Consider the following 16,826-nt stretch of genomic DNA (forward strand, 5'->3'; position numbering starts at 1 on the left):
AATTGGCTTCAGGCCAGATCCAGAATTATTTTGATTTAGGATAAACATCTTCCAACTGAATTATTGTATTCAATATTTAATGCTAACATAACCAAGCCAGAAATTTGGATTATAGATAGGTCAGAAGTTCAAATAATGTATATTTGGTTTAGAGTGAATTGTAAATTGATACCAAGACATGTTTAATACGACCCAATATTCAGTTAATCGGATGCTAGTGCATGTGCAAATATGGTTGGGATTTTAAGACCAGTTAATCTTCATGTGTGCAAAATGGAGAAAAGGAATACTATATGAGGATAATGTTACAAGTTTTTTAAAAAGGTTTTTTTCAAGTTATATTGGCTGATCATAAAAATGGGGGAAGTCTTGTTTTTTATTCAGAATCTAGAATGTCTTCTGAAAACACAGAAATTGGCCAAGCAGGAAAGTGGGTGGGAGATGTTTATGAAGAAGTTACAAGACAGAGGCAAATTTTCAAAATCAGTAAAACTTTATTCTATTTCCATTCTTTGCCATTAACAGAAAAATTGGAGAAAGCAATGTTTGTTTTACAAAGATAATGCATCTCCCAGAGAAGAAAAACCCTAAATTGAGAATAGAGGTAACATGGAAAAACACAGTACTGCCCTCTATTCAAAGTAAATAACTCCTGATCTTTTTGGTTAAAGTAATACTTAGACCAATCATTCAGTTTGCTTGCTTGATAAAGTGTGGCTGAGGGGGGGAAGGGATTGGGGAGAGGGGGGCCTGGAAGGAAGGGAGGAAAAAAAAAAGCACACAGACATCAACTATTTCACCTTGATGAAAGTCTCAATACAGCTATGGAAAGCCTAAGTATTCTTTTACAGTACACTGGGTGTTGGCTGCAAAAAAAATGTATTCACTTCAGGCACAAATTTTTATTTTTATTTTTAAATCAGTAAAATAAACCGGGTTTAGAAGCTGCAGTGTTGTAAGCAGCAAATTGTGCATTGTTTTAAATATCTTTAAGTTACCACACTGATGGCACACTTTATCCTTATGAAATTCTGCACTATGCATGCTAATTGCAGTTAATTAGAAAAAAAACTTAGTAGTCTACTTTGGAAAATAAGTTCAATGAGATCTAAGCGATAATTTTGCTTGCTAAATGGATCTGAATTTAAATGAGACATTAAAAAACATTAACATTTGGCCATCAAATAAAGGTCTGAGTACTCATATAGGATTCTATATAATATGGTTAGTATATCTATCCTCATATGAGCCTCAAAACTGAATGAAAATGACGAGAGAATCAGCCTTCCCTGCCTTGGAGAGGACAAAATAATCGACACCTAAGGCATAGTAATACCTTGGCAAAATTGAATTAAAGAAAATATATGCATGTGTCTATATATATATATTTCTTTTCAGTGCAGAATTTCATAAGGTCTTCCCAAATAGAACTGTCTATAATATTTACTTAAAGAGGCAAAATAGATTTGCAGTTACCAGTTGCTTTAAATGCACCATTCAAAAAGCTTCTAAAATGTGTTAATATAAGGCGCCACCTTAGGTTCTCCAGGATGCAACTGTGCATATTTTAAAACTGTTTCATAAATTTATTTTTAAACATAACATGAGGAAGGTGTTAAAACTGGTGTAATAGCTCCTTAGATTTTGGAAGGGATGAATACAAGAATATTCAGTACCCTTCACCAGACCCCACCCTTATTCCAATATTAGTTGCTTTGAGACCAGTTAGTCGATAACACCAGCTTGACGAATCTTTCTCTCTGTACCAAATCCCTGTAAATGGCAAAATATATCATGAGTTTAAATTGGATGTTGAAATAACAGTGAAAGTAAAGACAGCTATAGGCATCACATATATTCATTTTGCTACTGAGCTCACATGTTTCCTGTTTTGCTCTTATTTGTGTTTATGCTATCTTCTAAAATGCCTCAACACATTTGTGGACCTGATATTTTCTACAATTAAGCAAAAATGAATATAGAATGTTCCACACATTCCTGTTTGCAGGTCCTACTTAGTGTATTATTTTTTGCTGTAAAAAAATGTAATGCGTAATTGCCTTTTTAATAACTTCTGAAGTGCCCTAATATACATTTCCAGGGAAAAAATAATTCTAGTTCTTTCCTAAAAATAAAGCTAAACAAATAAAAAAAATTAAAACCATTGCAAAGTTCTGACTAAAACCTGATTTGTCTATAAGGGGCAAATAAACACTGGTCGAGAACTAGCAACTTGTATCTCTAGTAGAAAAACTTTGTATGGTCATTTGTGGATATACGCAGAAAGATTGTATTGAGCTTTATTTGAAACCTAGAGCTTATAGCACTTTTTGCTAGGAATAGCCTCTTCCAATATACCATGCCAGTTAATTGTAGTTCACACCAGACCTTAATTCCTAAGACTAATAGGCTAGCATGGGACCCAAAAGAATACTGAGGTCATTTGACACTAAAGCGAAGGGGGTGTGAAGAGAACAGGTCATGTGATTCACACATATGAGTAGTATTAAATATTAAAGGATTATAAGAATTGTAATTTAAAATGTTTCAATACTAAGTTGTCTATTCCTATCTAATGCATATCTTGGTCCATTTCAAATAGGAAGTGTAAGAAATTCATAAATTCATTACACCATTCCAATGATGTCGCCATCAGAAATAATGTCATTCTGTCATAAAGGCTGAAATTCCAATATTATGAAATATGGGTAAATTTCCTGTAACATACCTTTGTATTATCCGGTCCTCTTGGCTGACGAAGCACAGTTAGACGAGGAGCACTGGCATCATCCAAAGTAATGCTCTTTAAACGATTAACAAGTCTGTCAGGGCGTGGAGCAGCTACAGCCTTAGCACCTTCACTGTTAATAGAAACCAACCAAATCAATTGGAGGGGGGGGGGGACAAAAACTAACACATAAAAATACTATGGCTTTTGGTTTCTTCTATAAAATCCTAAATGATTACTAAGTTGAGTAATACAATGAAAATCAGAATATTTTATGTCTACAAAAAATTTTCAAATGTAAGCACTAGTACAGAGCAAATCAAAGAAATGACAAATTGTTCTGATGATTCTAATAGAACCACTTTTGCAATAAGCATAATTGAACTGCCATCATGTTTAAAACCTCAATGACAGCCCAATAAATGTGTAAGAAAACAGATTAATTTTTTTAAAAAAAGAAACTAATCAGAAAATGTGTTATGTCCAAATGCTTCATAAGGCTATAGCTTTCCCTCCCATTCTTAGTATAAGTCCAAACATCAGATCTGCTAACTCCTGATTTCTAGAATTTGTCTCACACTTCAGCCACTAAAATTATATTTCAGACAAAATGTATGGAGAAGTGTAGGCAAAACTAGGGATAGAAAAGTTATGGTTACACAAAGAATAACCTACCCAGATATGTGAATGTAAAAAAGCATGTTTTGCAGGTGACTATGATGCATCAATGATTAACATGGAAAAATCAGGAATTCATAGAAGGTATATACATAATATAATAATAATTCATATATTCAGAAAACATTTACAAAACAAAATAAGCCTCTGCATGAATTGAAAAAGGAGAGGCCCACCAAACAGTTTCCAATCAATGTGTTATGCTATTAATTTCTGAGAATGTAAATAAAATACTGAGAAGGTAAATAAAACAGGTCCCCAACCTCTCCAGACCATGGATTGGTACTGGTCCATGGCCTGTTAGAAACTGGCCACATAGCTGGAGGTGAGCAGCAGGGGAACAAGCTAAACCAAAATTGTTCCAATCCTGGTCTGTGGAAAAATTATCTTCTACAAAAATCAGTCCCTGGTATGAAAAAGGTTGGGGACCACTGAAATAAAAAACTAAATTAAATTCAAATTCACAAATATGTTTTAAAATGACACTTAGAAGTGCTTCTGTACCAGAGACAAATTCCTTATGTGTCTAATCACACACAAATAAAGTTCAATTCAATCTGGAGACAAATTGCTTATCTAATATAAATAAATAAAGCAATGACTGAAAAGAAATGGTTAGATTGCGTAATCTAAACTGGAAATTTGAAGTAATGAGAAGTGGGAAATTATAAACTCCCTGATACCAAGGAGAAAAATCTGATAGCTTCTGTGGGAACTAATGAATGGTCGATTATGACACTATTTTGCAAGGTAACAATTTTGTCAATGGGTGCACTAGGAATTTTGAAAGAACGATGTATAGTAGACTTTTCAAAACAAATTTATAATCAAGTAGAAGGCAGGATGCTTTCCTATATACGTTTTCAAAAGATATGATGCTTTCTTGAAACATCATAATCAGTGAAGATTTCAAGTTATATTTATTTAATAACGAATAAATGAATTAAACAGAATATACTTTTTGTAAGCAAAAAACATGCACCAATGCTGGTACCAATTAATTCACCAAACTGATATAATGCTGCAAGAAATGAACCGCTAATGAAATATTTTTGTAATATTCCCGAGCTCAGGATTGCTTAATTTATTTCTGCAAAAAGAACAACACTGCTAATGATTGGCAGTTTCTTACCTAACACGCCACACATTACAGGCACTGCATTTCCCTGTGCGTTGATTGAAAATGACTGAAAACTCTACTTCATCACCAGCCTGCAATTCCACTCCATCCTGAACTTCTTTTACATGAAAAAAGAGTTTTTTGCTGTCACCCACTTCATAGTTTATGAAACCAAACTGAAAGAGAAAAGGAAATTATCTTGTTAATTGAACAACGTAAGCAATGTTTTCTACAGATGTTCCCATACCCTTTATATTGCCAATTTTGTTTTTCTGTCACCACACATTTTCTAAGACATTAAGTAAAGGGCTTTCTATCATAACAATTTCATACTTCCACCCAAATAATTTTTTAAACATCTAGCTACTTTATTTAGTTCAAGGACAAATATAAGACCTCTAAAATTTGTCCACGCTTCCATATATTCAGAATAACATTAATGTGAATATCATAGGAGTAATTTTTAGGTTTCTACGTGATATATTCCAGAAACTGGAGACCATTCAAGGGAAATCTGGTATTAAAACACCTTTAGAACAAATTATCTTATCTTAGAGGTTCTAACTGGAAGGCTCCCAGATGGACACAGCTGGTGTATGCTACCCCAATTCCTTCTCTAACTTCCAGCACAACAAATCTGACTGGCCAGCCTAATTCCCAATCTTCCAAATGATTTTTCTTCTCTCCTTTTATGCTTCTCCTCAGCTACCACCATAGCTATCTCCCCAACATGAAGTATCTACCAGCATGACATCAATCTGAAATACTCACCAGCACCTTCCCTTTCCTTCCCTCTCATCATTTAATGCCCTTTCTTTTTTTCTCACGCCTTTATGCCAGTTTTGCCATAATACCATACTTTGATCTGAGCCCACAACATAACAGGTTCATTTCACTAATAAACCTGTGGTTCAGTTCCAACATGTGCTCTCAAAAAACAGCAGTTTCATGGACAAAACATTACGCATAAACATAAAACCATATTTTCCTAGTTAAGGGTTCTTAAATCCAACAGTATAGTTTAGGTTGATGAAGAGATACTTTATTACTACTAATATTAAAGTATTATGTATAGAAATGTGGAAAGCAATGGAAGAATAATCCATAAGGTTTCTAACCAAGTTATGCCAATTAAACTGGAGAAAATGGTGGCTAACACATTGGAAGAAGTTGGTCTACATCCCAAACCAAAAAAAAAGGACTTAACGGAAGTGTTCAAGCTGTTGCACAACATTCTTAATGTAACGTGCTACCAAAATAGTACTTAGAATCACCCAATACAGATTTAGAGCCCTACGTGGAAAGGGAGATCTAGATGGTCAAGCTGGTTTTAGAAAAACCTTAGCAATGGGAGACATTAATTGCTGCTGCATAGCAGAGACCCCAAGAACACCCACCCTTAAAAAAATCAATATGTGCTTTATTGATTTTTTTAAAAAAAGGTCTTTGTTCATATTGACCATGACTAGTTGTGCAATGGCTTTAGGACTCTGGTGGGGGGTGATGGCACATTGAAGATGGTTCTGTGAAAATCAGAGCCGATTATCAAAGCACAATGAAGGAGCAACAAGCAGACCAGCTCTTTGATCATTCTTATTTGAATTACTACCCACAAGTGCTCCAGGCAACTGCTTCTTGTAAGTAAACCACAAGAATTGCTAAAATTAATAGGGGAAGGGGAAGTTTCTTCTTTGTATGTTAAAATTCTTTTTCATTACTATATTGTATTTTCTTCTTTTCTATATCTTTTCTTTTCTTTCTTTAGTTTGCATTATTTTTTATTGCTATAATTGCAAAATTTAATAAAATTATTATCTGGAAAAAAAAAGAAAAAACTGAATCCTGGATAATTTATTGTCTTTATGCAACATCTATGCACAGGACAGAAAGCAACTCTTTGGATGTGACATTATGCATAGGTCAGCAAAAGAGTGCGGCTAGATTGTATACTTTCTCTATATTTATTCAACCTAATTCCTGAAAATATTCTGAGGGCAGCTGAATTGGAGGAAAAGAAATATGACTTTAAAACTGCAGGAAGAAACATCAATAATCTGTACTATGCCGAGTACACTATTCTAATAACTAAAAATGCAAATGACAGTATCAATGCTGAAGAGTTAGATAGTGTCTGCTTTTTAGAATCAACTAACAACAGTAAAGGAATCAGCACTCATGAAATGCTCCACAGTATTTAGTAGAGTAAAAATGAAGCCTTGGAAAGCATATTCAGATACCAGAATATGCCTTAAATATGCATTGAAAAGTTCAGAATCATGCAAGTAATGGTTGTCCTTCAGATACTCTTTGGAAGTAAAAGTTGGATGTTGAAGAAGCAAATTGGTTTTCTAATTTGAACGTTGGGGGTCACAGAAATCTTTTAAAAATACCATGAACAGCCAAGAAAACAAAACAAAAAAATGGACCATAGAACAAATCAATCCAGAGTTCTTATTAAAGGCAATGTTCTTAAATTAAGGCAGTTGTTAAGGGAGTTTTGCCCCATTTTACAACTTTTTTTGCCACAGTTGTTAAATGGATCACTGAAGATTTGCAGTCCGGTTAAGTGAATCATAAAGTCCTTCCAATTACTGTGCTATAATTTGGCAGACTATGGGCCAAGGGGTGGCTCTACAGTGTCTGCTTTCTTCATGGTACTTGTGCAAAAAAAGGAGGGAATACACCTTTTTCAGACTAACGATGAAGATAAAAAGATGCATTCCACTTTCACATAAAGACATTTAGACATTACCTGTCTAAAATTTGGCAAATAGTATCCTCATAAAAGGAGAAACTACATCTGACAATGTCATCTAATTGTGGTAATTAGATGCCAAAGTAATCTATAAGTATTTTTAAAAATTAAAATGAAAACTAGCAAATAGCACTTAAATATGCTAGGTAACACTGGCCTCAGCAAGGGTTAAAGTACCTTAAAATAATTCACTTAAACAATTACCTTTTGAATAATAACAGTTTGGCTTTAATTTGATTATAGGGAGAAAAATCAACACAAACTAGCACTGATGTTATCTAGTTGAGTAATGAAATGTCTGCAAGCAAACAATCAAGCTCAAAGAATACCAAGGATACTCCATAGTTCAATGCTGATATATATGTGTGTGTGTGTGTGTGTGTGTGTGTGTGTGTTGTATTTGTACTGATCAATAAATAAATAAAGGGAGACTAGGATAGATCTATTTCGAGCTAATTAGCTCTCATCAGCTAGCCATACCCTTACTGGGATTTGAACCCGGGCTGTATATATCTTAGGCAGAAGTCTTAGCCACTAAGCCACAGGCTCTCCTCCTTATCAGTTGAGCCAGGGAAATAGGTATGTATTTGTGTTACAACCCCTGGTATGCCTAAATATGGGAGGAAGGTCACTACTCCCTCTTTCTGTCCTTTGGCTTATCACAGAAGACCATGCAGGCAGAAAACCATATTTTTATTTTTAATGTTGCCTTTTTATATTTGTGTTGTATTTGTACTGATAAATACTAGTCTCCCTTTATTTATTTATCAGTACAAATACAACACAAATATAAAAAGGCAACATTAAAAATAAAAATATGGTTTTCTGCCTGCATGGTCTTCTGTGATAAGCCGAAGGACAGAAAGAGGAAGTAGTGACCTTCCTCCCATATTTAGGCATACTAGGGGTTGTAACACAAATACATACATACATACATACATACATACATGTATGTATGTATGTATGTGTATATATATATATATGTATATATATATGTATGTATGTATGTATGTATGTATTTGTGTTACAACCCCTGGTATGCCTAAATTTATTTGCCTATTTATCTCCCTTTATTTATTTATCAGTATACATACATACATACATACATACATACATACATACATACATACATACACTCTTTGGAATATATGCATCAAATTGGAATTTTACTTTGTTATATACAAACAACACAAGCTTTGCATAAAGAATTATCTTCTTACCTGATCTTTCACACATTCTACAGTGGCTCTACGGAAAGCTGTTATGTTGCAAGCCATTGTTTGCCCATTCTGACTGAAGACACAAAGCTGGAATTTCACGGTCTCTCCTTTCTGCAGACAGTCCCCTTTATTTGCCATGCCAACAATTCCAAAAGGATAGACCTCACCTTTCATTTCTCCTAGAAAAACACACAAAACTAAAGATGTGCTTTCATTTTTTTAAAAAGAAGTAGCTAATACCGAGAGTCCGCAATTTGCAACCAGAATTGAGCCCAAAATTTCTGTTGCTAAGTGAGACAGTTGTTCAGTGAATTTTGCTCCATTTTACATCCTTTCTTGCCATACTTGTTAAGTGATTCACTGCAGTTGTTAAGTTAGTAACACAGTTACTATCTGGGTTCCCCATTGACTTTGCATGTCAGAAAGTTGCAAAAGGTGATCACGTGACCCAGGACACTGAAACTGTCATTAATAAGAGTCAGTTTCCAAGCTCCTGAATTTTGATCATGTGATCATGAAGGTGCTGCAACAGCTGTAAGTGTGAAAGTGATAAGTCACTACAGTGCTGCTGTAACTTCGAACAGTCACTAAACGAACTGTTGTAAATTGAGATCTGTATTCTAAATAAATACTAAGTTCTGTGAATTTATACTGTTACAGAATAGCATGCAAATCCTATTACAGCTAATGAATAGTTACCTAATATGTACCAAGAATAACATATTAAAGGTACAGTGAGGATACCTTTAATTTACTTACCATCCTCCATGACTTCAATCATTCCTTGGTATTCCGTTTGGCTAGGATCTACACTCCTGAGAGTGCGAATAACTTTACCCGTGTAACAAGTTGGGTCAGCTTCATCTGTGATGCCATTTACTGCAATAAAAGATCAAGGATGCCATTTACTGCAATAAAATTACCAAGTTTGGCAAAACAATGTGTATAATTTGCAGAAACTACATTGTTTTAACTTACTGACATAATGAAACAACTCAGAAAACCACTGAAATCTATGCTGAATGTGCTTATTAGTACTTTCCTTCAAGAGTAGGGCCCGCTTTTGTTTGTTTGTTTGATTTTCTGATGCAACAGAAATTGACTGGCTGACCGGCTTGTTAAATAACTATATATGTATATAATCACTAAAACGAGTTGTGGTTGGTAACCAAATATATTACGCTACAGAGAATCCATTATGAAGAAACTGCTTGTTAAAATTCAAGGGATAAAAATATCCAATTTTCTCACAATATCAGTCTTGGGTTATACTAAAAAGTTGAATAATTCAGGGAAGATTCAGGACATACTGTAGTAAAATATACTATTTTTTAAAAATACAACACATAAATAAATTGCATATAGTTACTGTAGAGAACTTGATCAGGTATGATGTACATACTGATGCCCATTTCAAAGCAACTTTTAAACTTTGGATTTGAAGTGCAATACATCTCTAATTTTCATTTTCTCATATATATACAAACACCCACACACACACACACTATATGAATTATCCTAAGCAAAGAGTTTCCTCCCAATCTCCAAGCAAGTTGGTCTCTAGCTTACTGTAATGGAAAATCAGAAGTTTGCAGCTAAAATGGCTTGGAAAGATATACCGTATTTTTCGCCCTATAAGACGCACTTTTTTACTCCAAAAAAGAGGGTGAAAATCTGGTTGCGTCTTATAGGCCGAATGTAGCCACCTGGGCAGTGGTGGGTTTCTGCTGGTTGGTCAATGAACCTGGAAGCCCCGCCCCTGTAACTCACTCGCAAGTCCATGGCATTTTTTTGCATGTCCTTCTTTTTAAGCAGGCAGCTATCAGAGAGAAGAAGGCAGCGCTTGTGCAGCCTAATGGGAATCCTCCCATTGAAAACAGCGCTGAGTGGGGTGGGGAATCCTTGCTTTCCTCCTCTCAGGGATCTTTTGGGAAGGAAAAAGTGAGGTGGGGAATCCTCCCATTGAAAACAGCACTGAGTGGGGTGGGGAATCCTCCAGTTCCTCCTCTCAGCGATATTTTGCTAAGGGAGGCTTCTCAAAATGGGAGGCCCCCATCTCTTTGCACCCTTCAATCCGTCTCTCTCTCCCTCTGACGTCCCCCAATGGCTCAGCTTGAAAAACTGGGAAAGAGGAAAAGGAGGAGGAAGGAAAGGGGAGAGAGAAACGGGGGGGGGGGAGGAAGAGAGAGAATCTCTCCCTTAAAGATCGCCTGCTTAAAGATCGCCTGCTTAAAAAGAAGCCTAGTCCTTCTTTTTAAGCAGGCAGCTATCAGAGAGAAAAAGGCTTCTTTTAAAGCAGGATCTTTAAGCAGGCGATCTTTAAGGGAGAGATTCTCTCTCTTCCTCCCTGAGAGGAGGAAAGCAAGGATTCCCCACCCCACTCAGCGCTGTTTTCAATGGGAGGATTCCCCACCTCACTTTTTCCTTCCCAAAAGATCCCTGAGAGGAGGAAAGCAAGGATTCCCCACCCCACTCAGCGCTGTTTTCAATGGGAGGATTCCCCACCTCACTTTTTCCTTCCCAAAAGATCCCTGAGAGGAGGAAAGCAAGGATTCCCCACCCCACTCAGTGCTGTTTTCAATGGGAGGATTCCCCACCTCACTTTTTCCTTCCCAAAAGATCCCTGAGAGGAGGAAAGCAAGGATTCCCCACCCCACACAGCGCTGTTTTCAATGGGAGGCTTTTCCCCCTGTCAGCTCTTTCACTTCCCAAAAGATCTCCAAGAGGGGGAAAGGGAGGATTCCCCACCTCACTCAGCGCTGTTTTCAATGGGAGGCTTTTCCCCCTGTCAGCTCTTTCACTTCCCAAAAGATCTCTGAGAGGGGGAAAGGGAGGATTCCCCACCCCACTCTGGCTCGGAGCCCATCTGCGGGGGGGGGAGGGATCCCCCTCGCGTTCCTCATCTTCCCGGATGGGCTGGTAAGGGGACAGAAAAGGTTGTTCTCCAGTTGGGACGGAGAGAGGGACAGACAGACAGAGACACAGAGAGAGAGAGAGAGAGACACACACACACACAGAGTGAGTGATTGAGTGAGTGACAGACAGACAGACACACACACACGTACACACAGAGTGACAGACAGAGAGGAAGGGAGGAGAGAGAAACAGAGAGAGAGAGGGAGGGAGGGAGGGAGAGTGAGAGACAGACAGACACACACATACAGAGTGACAGATGGAGGAGGGAGGAGAGAGAGACAGAGATACAGAGACAGACAAACAGACACACAGAAAGAATGACAGAGAGAGACAGAGAAGGGGGGAGAGACAAAGAGCTACACAGAGAGAGAGACAGACAGACAGACACACAGAGAAACAGAAAGAGAGAGAAAGAGAAAGAAAGGTAGAAAGAATGAAAAAAGAAAAGAAAAAAAAAGAAAGTGGGAGAGAGAGATGAAAGAAACAAACAAAGAAAGAAAACTTATGACCACAATTGAGCCCAAAATTGAGTGGCAATTGAGCCCAAAAATCTTTTTTTTCTAGATTTTCCTCCTTTAAAATTGGGTGTGTCTTATATTCCGGAGCGTCTTATAGGGCGAAAAATACGGTAGTTCACTATTTCATCCAGAAATCTTCATTCTCCTAATAGCAATAGCACTTAGACTTATATACCGCTTCACAGCCCTCTCTAAGCTGTTTATAGTCAGTAGCTTGCCCGCAACAATCTGGATCTTCATTTTATCGACCTTGAAATGATGGAAGGCTGAGTCAACCTGCTAAAATTCAAACTGCCAAATTTCAGGAAGCTGGCAGTCAGCAGAAGTAGCCTGCAGTACTCATTCTAACCACTGTGTCAGCGCAGCTCTTAATAATCATAAATTTGCAATGTTTTTTTTCATGTCAGTCAAAGAGAGGGAGGGAGGTAAGGAGGGAGAGAGAGAGAGAGAGAGAGAGAGAGAGAGAGAGAGAGAGAGAGAGCAGCAGACAGACAGACATTTCCTCTTGTCTAGAAAGAAGAATATTGCCTCTTTGATACTGGCTGGCTGGAAAAAGTGACAAAAATATTTAAGTGGCTGATCTGACATAGAACCAAAATAGAAGGGAAAAAGGTAATAGGATTTCTGCAACAACAATTCTAAGCATATAGCGATTAAATGGGGAACAGGATATGATTATTGGAGAAGGGGAGAAAAAATTAACAATGTATTACTGACTTATTGGAAATATATAACAAAGTAAGATTATCCTATACCTATTAGGTACAAAGACAAGTCTTCTTACATAATCCATCCTAAGTCAAGAGGTAGACAAGGAAGATTATAGAAAATAGACGTGTTTGGCCTTGATAAAACCACTCTGGATTGACCTCAGAAGCAAGACTACCGTATTTTTCAGAGTGTAAGACACACCAAGATTTTGAAGAGGTAAATTTAAAAAAAAGTTTTTGCACTCTGCAGACCTCCCAAACCCTCTGCATGCCTCATTTTTTTGTGAAAAACGGGCCATGCAGAGTGTTTGAGAGGCCTGCAAAGCATTCCTGGGGGCTGGAGGAGGGCAGGGTTTCGGGAGGCCAAAAATGCTGTATTCACTGTATAAGACGCACCCAGATTTTCACCCTCTTTTTGGGAGGGAGGAGGGAAGGTGCGTCTTATATTCTGAAAAATACGGTAAATAGAAAAAGGAGATGTGTTCAAAAGGAAAGAACACAAAGAGACTGCATTGGACTTGAATATGACAAGGATAAATCTTGCAAGGAAAGTAGGACCAAGTCTGCAGAGGAGCTTAAGGATCAAATCAAGGCCTTTTGACTACTATATTTACTATACGCTATATGAGTTGTGTACACATATTTCAGGCCAAGGGCCACTTCCAGCTTCTGAGAGACTCACTAAGAACTATTTTGTTTTTTCTCCTTCAAGAATTTTGTATTTTGTTTTTTCTCCTTCAAGAATTTTGTATTTTGTTTTTTCTCCTTCAAGAATATTTCTCTGAAAAACTATGTAGTATGTCAAATGCAGCTTCCCTTCTCATAGGTAAGATCTATCTTTAAAACACACTGCATACATAAAACTAATATTTGTTAGATAATTAATTATGCATGCCAATCAAACTGCAACACATCTTGTATATTACATGTCAAAATTTGTAAATTAAATAGAATCATTCGAGTCTGAAAGTACTAATTGTAAATAAAACTGATCAGAATGACTGGGAAATCTGATTAGGTATGGGTTATTCACTCACAGTGGCTACTATTATAAAACAAGAGATGTCTGAATTTTCAAGGGTCTCCTTCTCTGCATGGGCATATTCTAGTTTCAAATGGAGTGCCCTCTAATACTGCTGCTATAAGACTGATATGTGTCAAGATTAGGCTTCTTCAAGTTTGAGAACAGTAATTTAAGTACCTGGCAGGTGTGGAAAAGGTGCAAGATACATATTTTAAAATATGTATTTAAGAAAAGACATCAGATCTGACTGAATATCCATGACTTTAAGGTGTTGTTTGGTTGCCTCTACTTCAGGCCCATGTCATAGCAAATGCATCTGAATGAAAGAAAAATCTAAAACTTTGATTTCTTATGCATCACCTTGGCCCAAAGTTATCAGAAAGAACCTGCTTAGATCTATTGAGGAGTAAAATAGTTTACTATGTAAAGATATCTATCTAGGTATTGGATTTGATCTTATTGATGTCATCCTCATAACATAGGACTGCATTTGAAATCCAACAAGGATTCAAATATTTTTTATATCCTGTTTTAGATTATTGCAGCTGTAATACGTAAAGCGCTATATTGAGAAACATGGTTTAATTGATTCTATTTTCTCCTGGATTATCTAAGTCACTAGCATGTAATAAAGTTATACTAAGAAAAAGACATCCATAAAACTGTCATTATTAAGTATATTTTCTCCTTACCCCTCCAGGACTAAAGCTTGTTTAAAACAAACAACAAAAGAGGGTACCTCACCTGCATGTGTCTTGTTCACTTTCTCTGCACTGACTTTGTTTCCTTTGCCTTTCGATAAGCTATATTCAACCATGTCTCCAAGTTCCAAGCTATCGATATCACCACAGAATTCACTGAAAACAATCACACAAAAATCTTGAATATGCAAAAATATGACCTAAAATGTTACCTCAAAATGTAAATAGTGCGTTTATTTATTGGCTGCTCGTCTTATCTCAGGGTAACTCAGAATTCAAGAAATTAGTTATAGTATATCCTCTTTGTTAATATTGTTCAAATGAAGATCAAGTATTTGTATATTGAAATAAGTTGAAAAAGTCACAAATGTCAATGGGATGTGCTTTTTCACATGATTATACATGTCACATGAAAATTCAACATGAAAACTATTTTTGTATTATTTTTTCTTGCTACAATGTTTTCATTAATCAATTCAACTTTTTACAGAACTAATACATCAAATACTAGAGCATTACAAAGCTTCAAAATTGAAGGGGAAACCACTCCTAAAAGTATAAAAGGGTCATAAAGCAACTAACAGCAACTCCATAATGCTGTATGCTTTTCAAGGACTATGCAGCTTCCCTCCACAAGGCAGAGCGATCTTATGAAAATAGATGTTTGGTTCATAGAGTTGTTAGGTGCTACATGATCACATTCCAAAATATATCTATCTCTTCAAATCTAAAGGTATGTACAGTCACACCACATAGCACTCTATAGTTACTGTACTAATGGGAATTTTATTAAACAAAATACTGGTACTTTGTGTTTTTTTAATTGCTTCACAAGAAAAAAATTCTTTGTTAATACCACTGAGTAGTTTGTTGAGGGTGGAGGCAGCAAAAACAAATTCAAGTTTTTATTCTGACTTCCGCACAATGAGTTAGTATTAAGCTTCTATCAGAATAATACAATATATAACATACTTTCCCTTAAGCTCTCAGAGAAAGACATATGGATAGAAAAATATATACATGCTATATCTCATTAGATATGGCAGAAAAAGCATGCTGCAGGTACCATTAGCTAGGAACCTGCATTTGGTCAGTCCTGAGATATGCTTTCTGTGCCATGGTACCTGCATTATGGAGTACTATTTCCCTAGAAATTAGATTAACTCCATCCCTTTTGACATTCTGGAACATCCAAGATCTGGTTATGTTTAGAGCCCTGAAGGATTCCAGGGAATTAAGAGACTGACTCTGTTGCTGATTTCTTTACTATTATCCCCTCCTCACTTAGGGTTTGTATATTTTTACAATATTTATTTTTAAAGTGTTTTTATATCTTTTTATACAGGGTTTATCTGGTTGTTGTTTGCCACCCTTTGGTGAGATTGGTGGATATATAAATGATAAATAAATAAGTAAATAAACAAACATTTCTCCGTGTATGAGGCTTTACATGACATCCATCAGATTTCTATATATTACATGGTATGTATATACATACATACATACATACATACATACATACATACATACATACATACATACATATATATATATCCTGAGTGATTTTTTTAAATTTACAGACTACCAGGAAAGAGTATCTAACTGATATTTGTCTATATAGGAATCAGTCACATCAATGTTCAACTGTTATACACACTTGAAAAATCCGAATATGGGATGAAATCAGACACACATATTACCTCCTGGTTTCAAGCTTCTGTTTTACAACAGAATGCACATATGCAGGTATTTTGAATCAATATTCCAAACCAATATTAGCATTAGGAAAAACAAAATAGGAGGATTGTTTTTTATTTAATTTTATTTAAATTTAGGAAATTTATATTGCTGCCTATTCGCAATGGCAACCCAAGGAGGCTTACAAGAATATTTTTTTAAACCTCATATAAAAAACAATAAAATTAATAAAAGAATCATATAATAAAATTAATAAATAATATAATAAAATAAAATAACCCGCCACCCCACACCCTGGCGATAACACACGAGCCATTTAATGGGCTCCATCCCGTTCTGCGTTCCCTAGGCCTGCTGACAAAACCAAGTGCTAATCGCCTTCCGGAAGAGTCTTAGAGTGGGGGCCATTCTAAACTCTGAGGGGAATGATGTTCCAGATAGAGGGAGCCACCATGGAGAAGGCCCTTCTTCTGGGTCCCATCAGGTGTATCTCCCTAGAGGAGGAGTTCCCAACTGGGGGTGCAAGGCAATATTCCAGGGGGTGTGAAAACTTGGGTTTAGAAGTTTCAAAACTATAGCGTATATGCATAATTGAAACCAAGTATTTACTTTTGTAAGGGGTGTGAGAATACATCAGAAGCGTTTTAGGGGTACTGGGTACATAGAAGGTTGGGAACCCCTGCCCTAGGGTATGGGACTTGCAATATTCCTTGCCTCCCCGCTCTGGTGGATCAGGTAGATGTGACCAGCAAGAGACA

General features: G+C 36.4%; 1 protein-coding gene across 5 annotated transcripts in view; it reads right to left on the bottom strand.

Annotated features, from left to right (window-relative positions):
- Positions 1-474: 474 nt before the first annotated feature.
- Positions 475-16,826, bottom strand: part of CSDE1 (cold shock domain containing E1) — a 39,827-nt gene continuing 23,475 nt past the window's right edge. For 4 of the 5 annotated variants that reach the window (XM_081948584.1, XM_081948583.1, XM_081948582.1 and 1 more), the window contains 6 exons: positions 14,414-14,526; positions 9,261-9,380; positions 8,502-8,680; positions 4,539-4,702; positions 2,729-2,861; positions 475-1,773 (listed from right to left, as the gene is read on the bottom strand). In XM_081948584.1, the coding sequence (XP_081804710.1) occupies positions 1,726-1,773; positions 2,729-2,861; positions 4,539-4,702; positions 8,502-8,680; positions 9,261-9,380; positions 14,414-14,526 (757 nt within the window). In that variant the 3' untranslated portion in view covers positions 475-1,725. The remainder of the gene's footprint in view (positions 1,774-2,728; positions 2,862-4,538; positions 4,703-8,501; positions 8,681-9,260; positions 9,381-14,413; positions 14,527-16,826) is intronic. The other variant, XM_081948581.1, reaches the window with a different exon arrangement.

This window comes from Natrix helvetica (genome assembly GCF_964273705.1).
Source record: "Natrix helvetica genome assembly, chromosome: 3".
NCBI lineage: Eukaryota > Metazoa > Chordata > Lepidosauria > Squamata > Natricidae > Natrix > Natrix helvetica.